Below are 11,007 nucleotides of genomic sequence, written 5' to 3' on the forward strand. Positions count from 1 at the left end.
CCATGATTACGTCATTCGCTGACGTTCGGCTTGCGACTTCCGGTTGTCCCACGCAGCCCCCCGGCGGCAGTGTTGGCAGCGTCTTTCCGGTCTCTCTTGTCTTTCCTGGATTGCGGCCCGCGTCGGATTTCTTTGCTTGTCGCGGTGACAAAGGCACGGCAAGTGGCTCCCGAACTCCTGACAGAAAGAGGCGGCAGAAGTAAATTTAAACTATACGCGCGAAGGCACTGCCCTGGCTCGCGCTCGCCCAGGGGGTCGCGCGGCGGCTCGAGCAGACGATTTTCACGCTCACCGCCGGAAGCGTGCCCTTGAGGTCGTGGCTGCCGTGGCTCCAGCGAATGACACCGTGTGTTGGCTTGCCGACGTCATGGGACTAGTGACGTCTATTTTCACGATTTTAGTTTCAAAATCGGTCACTACGAGAACACCAATCGGCCCACGAATTTTAAAATACACGGTTTTTAAAAATTCCCAATAAATTGCCGGCTCAGCTCCGAAGATTCATACTTGGTGTGAATGCTTCTCAGCATCATTTCTAAGCACTGAAAACATTTACAAGCGACTTTTAATTCGTTGCATAGTCCCTTTAAGGTACGTTGTTGGGAGAGTTGGTGGCTGAACATTATGAAGGAACATTTATGTCTGTTCTCTCCTGGTCCGTTCCTTTTGCATTGTGTTTCTTCATAATGTCATAGTCACAGCTTCGCATAGTTATTCGGTTCCAGATGTTTCATGAGTGCGTTCATTGCCCCTTCTTTTTTCCGCATATATGTTTTCAATTACCATCGCTCTGACTCAGTGGCTGTGGCCTTCGGCAACTGGGCACAAGTCCCTGCACAGCGTATCCACAAACACTAGTCCCTCAAAAGGGCAACCAGTACTCCCTTACCGACTAACTGAGGAGGGACATCAGTCGCAGTTGTCTCCTCACGGAATAAAATTGGTAGTGGTTTGTTCTGGTTAAACCTGGAGGATTGCGAAAGCAACGAGGAGAGAGAGAGAGAGGCGATGGAGAGCGCGCGGCAGCGGCGGCGGCCCCGGCACGCTAGCTGTGCGCCGCTACTGCGCATGCGCAACTGGCGAGCGCGGCGGCGGCACCTCTGAGTTACCCGCGCAGCGACGGCGGCGACGCGCCAGCTGTGCGCCGTCCTAGCGCATGCGCAGTATGGCCTTGCGTCAGCTCCGTGAAATGGCTCGGCGACTCGCGTAGTGTTGCTTTCGCAACAAAACTGTCGTCGCGAAGACTATGAGGTGCAGTTCGTCTCATTTTGCCCTTTTTTGGATAAGGGTACGAACTGAGCATCAGCCGCAGCGGTCACAACTCTATGAAGACGAAAGGAATAAAACGCACGTGTGTCGGGATTTAAATACACGTTAAAGAACTCCAAGTGGTCGAAAGTGATGGGGAGCCATCCATCATAGAGCGTGGCTCACAACCTACGTATTCTGAACGTAACTAGCGACCCTGGAATTGGGACGCAAACTAAACTTCTATCTCTGTCAGCTCGGAGATCTATGAATGAGATCTGTCTGGGGAGCGATCTATTCTTCCCAACTTCTGGTCCGTATAGGCCTTACGCGTTCCACGACACGAGTCTAAAGAAGAGTTGCTTGCATGCGGCAGCAGGACCTTCGCGCTGATCTCCCGGGTGCATGCCGGAATTGCCAGAAAACCCTTTCACTAAACTGAAGTATCCAAAAAACGTTCATTGAATGCCCTTTAAAGGACAACTTCGGCAGTTTTTCGAGTTAACCGTATAGTATTAAAACCTATACTGCAGGTTTCATCTCTCGTTCCTGATTACTTCCACCAAGTTTAGGAGCCATGCCACAGTTCATTCCGACGCAGAATCGATCTTCAAGTTCGCCGTTTCCGCGGCCTCAGTTTCAGATGATTTCTACAGCCAACATTGAATTTTTGACGTCAGGAATATTCCCCACAATTCAAAAGCTGCTCTTCGCTTCGTTATGAAAACTTTGAGCATTATTTTAAGTCGTCTCAGGCATTTTGTAAAAGGACTCATCGCTTTCCGTCGCCGCTTCCCATTCAACACGCAGACGAATGTTTTTCGAATAATGCTTGCGAGACGTCGCGGCGTCACGCGAAGCAACGTCCCAGAGCACAGACTAAGTTTCGGTTTGCTGTTTTCACTGCTTTAAAATGGTTCCAATGAATATTCTGCAACATGCTTAGCTGCGATGGACAGAAAAGTCCCGAACCAAATCTGATATAACTATCAACTCAAACTATTCGAAAAACCGCCGTAGTTAATTTCCCTTTAATAAACAGGAGACATGAAGTGAGCGGAAAGGGCAGGAAAACAAAATCGAGTTTATGACATCCAAGCTGAAATCAAGAAGTTTAGATAAGCATGTACAGAACATGTAACGTGGAGAGCAGATAACCGACGGCAATGGAGTGCATTACAAGAGAAAGCACGCGTAGTAGGAAGGGGCGGAGAGTCAGGTAGGCGGATGACACAGGGAAGTTTCCAGGGATAAAGTGGTCAGAACTGGAGCTGGAAACGGTTGATCAGATGTCATCGAAAGAGGCCTTTGTCGTACAGTGGGCATATGGTAATTACGATAGATGTCCTTTAATGCACTTCTGTGGGTGTGTGCTCTCTGACGTAGTTACACAACGATGTTGTAATGCTGTGACGTTGGTGTGGCCTGCACCCGACTGCCGTAAGGCATCGTGCTCCGGCTTTCTAAAACGAATTCGTTCAGCTTCACCAGAAGCAAAGCGATGTCCTCGCTAGATGTCCTGTGCCGTGGGGAGCACTCATGGATACATCATGTGTGGCCGGAAGGGTCCTAACGTGGAGTTCCGCCAACTCTCTTAAGCGCGAAGCTTCTAACAAATGTGGTATTCCCAGACCAAGCGATTGGCAGTAGCGGGGCTTGCGTCTCATAGCAGGGTATTAGACAGAGTTTGTTGCGAGATGACGGACCAAGAGTCTGCGTGCCACATCGGTGGTTTGGTTGCTCCTGCATCGGTGCATTGCGGCAAGGAGGGTCATAATATTTCCTTCCTATAGGCAACACCTGCAGGGGGTCTCCCAAGTTGACGGCAGGCATGAAACAATGACTTGATGACAGTTTGTCACCATGAAGCCACTCCAGTATGGGGCAGTGATGTTTCCACTTGAGAAATTTTCTCTTTTGCATAGTATGTGAGGGGCAGAATTGGTCGAAAAGGGAATTTTAGGAACCGACAAACTGCCTCAATTTCTACAAATTGATAGATATTTAAAGCTGCGGCAGAGAAAAGGGACCTGAAAGGAGAATTATGGGTCTGATCGAGAAAATTTTCAGTTACGGCATGGAACATCACTGACAGGGGTTCGTCGGGATCATGTTGATCCCAAAGTGATGCTGAGCCTCACAAGACGATGACGCTTACCCTTATAGGGGATCACCATCATGTTGATTTCGTCGTAAGAAGATTAATGAGAGAAAACTGGGATGTTGCTTTTTCTCGCCTTTTCATTATTCCTATGCCTGTCGCCTAGTGCTATTCTTCGTGTTGTGGGCCATCTCTCTGCCCGTGAGCAAACAGACACAGGCTAGCAGCAAGATCAAACAAGGGTTTAATCTCGCGTCCACGTCCGGTCCATCACTTTTTCATCAACGTATGCGATCCGAAAGAGGGTCGAGAAAACAGGACGTGGTGGACGACGGGAAAGGGTCCGAGCTTCGAGAGTCGCCGAACTCGGGCCTCACCTTGTTTTCGCAGTGCCTCGACCGGGCCATGTTTGCGTGATGCGAGGCGATATCATTATCATCTATTCCTGCACGGCGTGACATTCGTGCGGCAGTCATATTCGGAGTAATATTCTGCCGGGTTGTCAGATATAGATTAGGCTGACAAGCTGAAACGAGAACCTAGTTAGCGGCCTCCTCACCGACTACTCACCAGACCAAGGGATTAATAAAGGCATACATTGCACGTGTCTCTTTTCTTTTGACAGATTACGATCCATGAATTAGGAGAGAGAAAGCCTGGCGAAATCAACTACTGGGAATAACTTCACATAAAAATAAGAAAAAGAGCATTTTTAAAGAAACGGCGTGAATAAACTAATTCGCTCTCAGTACAGTTACTTCTAGCTGTAACAGCACAAATACCTAAATTGATATGCGGCACTTCTCTCGTTCTTAGAATGCATTTGGCGCTTATTTTTATTAAATAAATTTTCTCAACCTCTCAGTACAGTTACTTCTAGCTGCAACGGCACAAATACCTACATCCATAATGCAGCACTTTTTTCGTTCTTAGAACGCATTTGGCGTTTCTTTTTATCACGTAAATTTTATCACCCCCCCCCCCCCCCCCCCTCCATTCCTTTCTCTGGTCGCATTCGCTCCGTTCTGTCTCACGCATTCCTTTGAAACCCTCGCCTAACATTTACGATTTCAGCATTTGCTTTTGGCGGACTACTTCTATGCATACTGTGCGGGAATTTAATTAATGTCAACTGTCAGGATCCGCGCTGCATTTTTCCGAGGGCCGGTCAGACTCTGCAAGCAGCGATGGAGCGGCGCATAGGCGCTAGAACTTATTATTTTTTCCTTTTGCTTTTCCAGCAAAAAAAAAAAAAAGACAGCACATGACACTGCGGATGTCTGGACTTTGAGAGCACTGTCAGCTGCTTGATAACGCGGTTCGGTTGTGTTCTGAAGGTCCACGAACTAAGAAGCGCGCGGGAGCAGGGTTTCATTTGACATTCTTAGAGGGCAGTGGCCTTGTAGGGCAGTGGTAGGAGATGAATCAGTGAATAAATTTATTGAAAACGAAAGGCCTGGAGACATGTTTCGTTTAGACACAAACGGGAAAACTGCCGACATGGTCGATGTCAGGCCAGTCAATCAAGTTCCTCGTTGCAATCTAAAGAAAACTTTTTTTTTTTGTAAAGCATCCACCTTGTATACGTATTCAGCGCGACCACGAAACTATAGTAGGGGCAAATCGCGCCACCTTATTAGGCTACAGTTGCAGCCAGCGGCTTGCTGAGGGGTTTTCAAAATTTATGGCGAATTTGTGATCGACTTCATAGTGTACGTGTCCGCCGTGACGTCAGCCCAGATTTAGTGACGTCTCTCTTCGGTGACGTCACCGCAGACAAGTTAATATGATGCAGGCCTGTGATTTGTCCGGTGCCACTTATGGTCATGTGATATAGGTGGTACTGGGAATGGCCTCACTTGTAGAGTCAGCTTCATATCTCATACCTACTATACCTACATGTTATTGGTTACGGAGGCGAGGCGCTCTGTCGCTGTCATCCCGATGAAAAGTGTGAACTTTTTTTTTCTTGGGTGAGCGCATAATTCTTACATGGCAAACTAACACTGCGGGCTGAATTTAGACCACCGGGGGTTCTTCATCATGCGCTTAAACCTCGCTACACATAGGTGTTCTGGTATTTCGTCCCCAAGAAAATAAACGTTACTTAAGGCTGGGAAAGGGGGGGGGGGCGGAGTAGGATTTATAATTACATAGAATTAGAAAACTGACTCCCCTCAGCAGTCCTTCAACCCGATTTAAAGGAAACTTGGCGCATCAGTAAGGGCAAGTTAGAATCCAGTGAGGGTACTGAGTAAGGCATTTGTTTGTGCCTGAATAAGTTATTGAAGAAACTAACTGCGTATGCACAATTTTTGGATATTTAATTTGTTATGCTGCAAGTCTGTATACATACAAGTTCAGATTTAAAAATTCTGCAAACTGCATCTATTAGGCTGTTTAAAGGGTCTATAAATGACAGCCTGCTTGTGATCCTGTGCTGTGGCACTATTCCACACACATAACTTGCTAACTTCCGCAACCAATTTAACAACGGTCTTTGCGATGACATTTATTAGGAAAATTTCATGCGCTTTCATATCTTTGACCAGTCTCTTTGCATAGTTTTCAGACACTTTTCCCAGAAGGGTTAAAGCACAGTTGCAAGAAGGAACGTCAAATTTTCAACCCATGCCATAAAAAGCGTTTACTCTTGGTCGGCAATATAAAGAAGAAAGCCACTTTAGCTCATGCTTATAGTGTCATTAGGGCACACAAAGGGGAAATCAAGAAATTATAACTTCTATTTAAACAGACCCACATGACTACCGCGGAAATCAGAAAGACTACCAAAATCACCGAATGAAAGAAAAATTTGTTGCGGCAGGGAATCGAGCCAGCGACCACCTTCAGGCTGTTATCGTTTTTTTATATGCGGATGCCTCGGCTGTGACATTTCAACCATCCTGGTTAGTCCAGATCATACCACAACTCTCCTTTTCTGGAAGGCGTCTCGGATTCAATGCTTTGCTGAAGAATTCCTTTTTTTTTTTTTTGGAGCCACAGTTATTGCGGAACGCTGTATATACTTATTTTTTTTTTTTACTAGAACTACAAGATCACTCCTAGACAAAACCCTTACACCGTTAGAGTTACTCCATTCTAATGTGATTTCCCTTTACAGACACTGCCATTGCAGCACATACTGTTCACTCGATGCTGCCCTATTATTACAAAACAGCAGCTATTTGCTTATCGAACGTATGGTTTTTTTCTACTCAACATTCGAACAAAATACTAAAACGCCTGCATAAGATTTCCCTTCAACTAAAACAAAATTAAACTTTTCTAATGTCACATATTAGTCAGGCCAAAGACGGATGTTTGATCGCTTCGAGACACGGTCACAGTTGACATTTAAGTGTCAGGAGTGGCGGTATAAGCAAGCCTAACCTTTGAGGGACTCGACGGAGTTAAATCGAGAATAAAACAGCTTAGACATGACATAAAAGACCGATAATCGATTTCAGCTGTTGAGCTGACACAGCGCACGCGATATTGCGGAGTTTGTTCGCGAGGAACATTTTACATACCTTACATACCGAACGAATAATCCCTGGTTCGTGTACAAAGCGACCCAGATTGAATATATATATATATATATATATATATATATATATATATATATATATATATATATATATATATATATACACATGTAGCGAAGTCTACGCTTCGTTAAAGGAAACATTTATTCGAGTCGACGTTTCGATCGGAAGACCGATCGGAAGACTCCTGAAGATGATCGGTCTTCCGATCGAAACGTCGAGTCGAACAAATATGTTTTCCTTTAACGAAGCGTATACTTCGCTATATACTCTTGTAAGCAGTCAAGTACTTTATGATTTCGCAACCTATATATATATATATATATAATTCACCACTGCAGGAGGCAGTGGCAATTATAATTAATACGTCCGATACTTAAATCTGCAACTTCCCGGCGTATCACGTGCGATACAGACGGCACAATGTCAATTCAGTCTTCGTTTATGCGCGCATAAGTACATCAGATCTTCATAATGCAATTATGCGCAAACAACTTTTCACGGTGCATGTGTCAAAGCAAATTCACACTGTCAGTAGCCGGATATTGAAAAGGCCTATGTGCAATATTAATCACTTAAGGAGTGTTCTTAAAGACATTGATTTTTGCACATATGAGAGCATGAGTGTGCAGTTTTATGGTTTCTAGATTGCAAAAAATTATCCAAATCGGCTAAATTTAATTATTTAGAAATTGTGTACGCCTTAATAGATCAATCAGTATATTTCTACATTTCGGCATTCAACGGGACAGTAAAAGTCAGGTGCTCAAAATTCACAACTTTTGACAGGCATTTTTATTGTTTAGGCTTTCAAGGGTTGATGCGAAAGCATCTAGAAATAAGTTTTAAATGAAGAAAGTTGCCAGAAACGCAAGCGCATCCTTCGATGATGGATTTAATTAGAAGTACAAAAAGGCTCATGCGAGAGAATTTGGAACTCAAGCTAACGGACTATGAAAAGTTGTTCGTTAACACAACGTGCTAACATAGAGTCCGACTTCTCGTCGTAGACGGAGCTTGAATGAGAGAGTTTCGTTTTAGTTTCTTGTATAAGGCAAATTCTTATAATACGTAGTTGGTCAAATGTTTAGGGGAATCCCCCAAGGTGGAGTAGATTTGTAATAAGAGAGTAATTACTCATTGACATCCACCCGAGCGCAGCCATACGGTGATGGAGACAGAAAAGCCACTGAGTTGACTGGCTCGTTCAGCCTCGGGTACAATGGTGATACCACCCACGGCAGGGGGCGATGCCGATGCTCTCTCGAAGCTCGGTCGATGGAAAGGGGCTAGAGACAGAGTCATCAAGCACTGATGTGTCAATTTGACCACTGCGGCAAGTCTTCTGTTCGTTGTCTCCGTGGGAAAGAAATTTCCCGCAGTCTCCCAGCAGGTGAAAGAACGGTCTCGTACTCCCGCGCCGGATGTCCGAAACGCGAGACCTCTGTAGAGGACAGAGCCGTCTTTCAATTAACAGCAACAGCTTGATCTTTCGCAGCACCCCTCCGTCGGGCGACCCGAGGGCAGACTCGGCCATCTGACGTCGACGCCGCTGCTTCCGTCGCTGCTGCCGCCGTCGCCTGCCGTGCCGCTGCTGCTTCCGCCGCTTCTTTGCTTCACGATGACTCACGTCTGGCACTAATTCCTTCCCAGGTCCGGGTTCTCCGATCTTAACGGCTACGAAGGAAAGCTATGCAGCTTTCTCAGAAACTTCGTAGTTGAAGAAAAATTCGTCCTGGTCCGGGGTTCGAACCCGGGACCATCGCTATTGATCGAGTTATTGATCAATTCGCTTTAGCCCTACTACAAGCTTTCCGTCCCGGTTAGCTCAACGATTGGTACAAATTGACTTGATTTGATTTTATGGGGTTTAACGTTCCAAAAGGGTATATGCTTGGGCTTGTTGGTTCATATTTGCAAGGTAAAAAACGTAGCGCAAAGAAACAGTACCCCCTCAGTTTCATTGCTGGCAAAAGAGCTCTCATATCTGTCTGATACGCTTTGCTAGCGCATGGTTTGACGGCGTGGTGGTCGTGATGTAGATATAAAACCACCTTTCCTTTAGCGCCGTGTAGTGTCGGTCTTTCTGTGTCCTTGTTTCTTTGCGCTACGTTTTTTAACGTCCCAAAGCGACTCTGGCTATGAGAGACGCCGTAGTGAAGGGCTCCGGAAATTTCGACCACCTGGGGTTCTTTAACGTGCACTGACATCGCACAGTACATGGGCCTCTAGAATTTCGATTGGTACAAATGAAAGAAAAAAAAAAGAGTCCCGGTTAGCTCAACTGGTAGAGCAACTGGTAGAGCAACTGCTCCGGTGAAGCGGTGGTTCCGGGTTCGAACCCCGGACCAGGATGAATTTTTCTTTAACTACGAAGTTTCTGAGAAACCTGTATAGCTTTCCTCTGTAGCTGTATGGCTGCGCTCGGGTGGACGTCGACGAGCAATTACTCCCTTATTATAATACGTAGTTCATTATTCTTTTTGTACCCCCGAACAATGACGGTAAACCAAATCACTATTAGTTAAATCTACCCAGCCGACATAAAACAGTGTTCTAAGACGGCATGGAAACAAACAGATGTCGAATTTGTTGTTCAGTTCACTTACCTCATCGTGAGCGGCGAACAAATCGGAGAGGGACATCGCTGCCTTCTCGAGAGGAGAATCTCCTTCCCACAGCCTCTCTCTCCGGTCAGCTTCTTGGTTTTGTTTTCACCCACTGACCAATATATTCTCGCTGTCAAATCGTGAAGTTCTCCGTAGCACCGTCGCCGGCTTCTCACACGATGATGACCACGACACCAGACAGAAGAAACGCGAACTCATCGAAGGTACGTACACATCTTCACACGGAGAACTCGTCACAGCTACAACCACAACAGCTTTACCAACTGGACAAAAGTTGGAACGTTAGCAACATGCCTCTGCGTCGAAACCCACGAGGAGGAACGATTGCGACGACGTGGAGAGAAGCTCACAAAGCGCGCGAGTGCCGTTCGTTTGTTGGACAGGGGTTTCTCGCGTTCCTCCTCCTCCTCTATTCGGGTACGTCACCGGTCGTCGGCGTTAAACGTCGCGATCCTCCGTCTACGACGTTCGGCTAAATACTTTTCGACCTGTCGTTATCGCCGCCGACGATAGAGCACTCCCCTGATAAACACAAAGGCCTGTCCAGTTCGAAAGACTGGAGAAGAACGGAGATAAAACTACGAAGAATAGCTTAAAACAAAGAATTGGGAGATAAAGAAAAACAAAGGAAGCGCGCCCAGACGCTCGAACCACTTTATCAGCACTCGAAGCAGGAAAGTCCTCTCCCAATCGTCGTCCGTTCAGTTCGAAATATGAATATATGAGGGAGCGAGCCCAGGAGATAAAAGAAAAACACACAGGCATACGCACATACAGAGCGAATCGGGAGGCAACAGCGGGACGGTAGCGCGCTCGAGATTAGGCGAGGAAGGAAGACCCGAGTTCGATAAGAAACCGATAGAAGGAGGAAGGGTCTCCGGGAGAGCTAGGCGTCAAGCGAAGCGCGCGCCCTTCCCAACGGTGCCGCACCGGCGCAACCGGTTCAGTCTTACGCGAGAGGTACCGTTGCTACTTCTCCAGCCTTTTGTTGTCGAGGGGGCGATCCTTGTTTCCAATTCACCGGCGTCGTAGACAGCGCACCTGCTGCAAGCGCGGCCACTTTTGCCGAGGAGAGAACGAGAACGCATCCCCCCCGTCACATGCCATCGACGCTGCGATGTTGCTTTTTCACTCGGTAGCTCCCGCTCGAAGCGAACATGTGCGCGCACTGCCGCGGTGGCGGCGAAATATAGACAGCGCGCCGGCAGGCTCAGGCATCGGTCGCCAAGTTGCCGAGAATCACGGCAGATGGCGCAACATGCGCTTTCCCGCTAAAGCCCCTTGATGTTTTATTTCCCGCTTTTCTTTCGCTTTATCTGTTCATTTTATAAGCTGTCTGCCGGTAGATGACGGCCCTTTTTTTAGTTCGCCTGACATTTGATGGACACATAGCGGCTGGCGACAAAAATTAATCCAAATACCACTGATAGAGGAAGCTCCGCCCCGTGCGAGGCTCAGATTTTCTTTTTTTCCAGCGCGT

General features: G+C 46.8%; 1 protein-coding gene across 1 annotated transcript in view; it reads right to left on the reverse strand.

Moving 5' to 3' along the window:
* Positions 1-10,704, reverse strand: part of LOC149363594 (mitochondrial sodium/calcium exchanger protein-like) — a 108,724-nt gene extending 98,020 nt beyond the window's left edge. The window contains exon 1 of the mRNA XM_089573579.1: positions 9,507-10,704. Coding sequence (XP_089429705.1) covers positions 9,507-9,542 — 36 coding nt within the window. The 5' untranslated portion in view covers positions 9,543-10,704. The remainder of the gene's footprint in view (positions 1-9,506) is intronic.
* Between the last annotated feature and the right edge of the window lie 303 nt (positions 10,705-11,007).

Source organism: Amblyomma mixtum, chromosome 2, assembly GCF_055824585.1.
Source record: "Amblyomma mixtum isolate Tamu chromosome 2, ASM5582458v1, whole genome shotgun sequence".
Lineage (NCBI taxonomy): Eukaryota > Metazoa > Arthropoda > Arachnida > Ixodida > Ixodidae > Amblyomma > Amblyomma mixtum.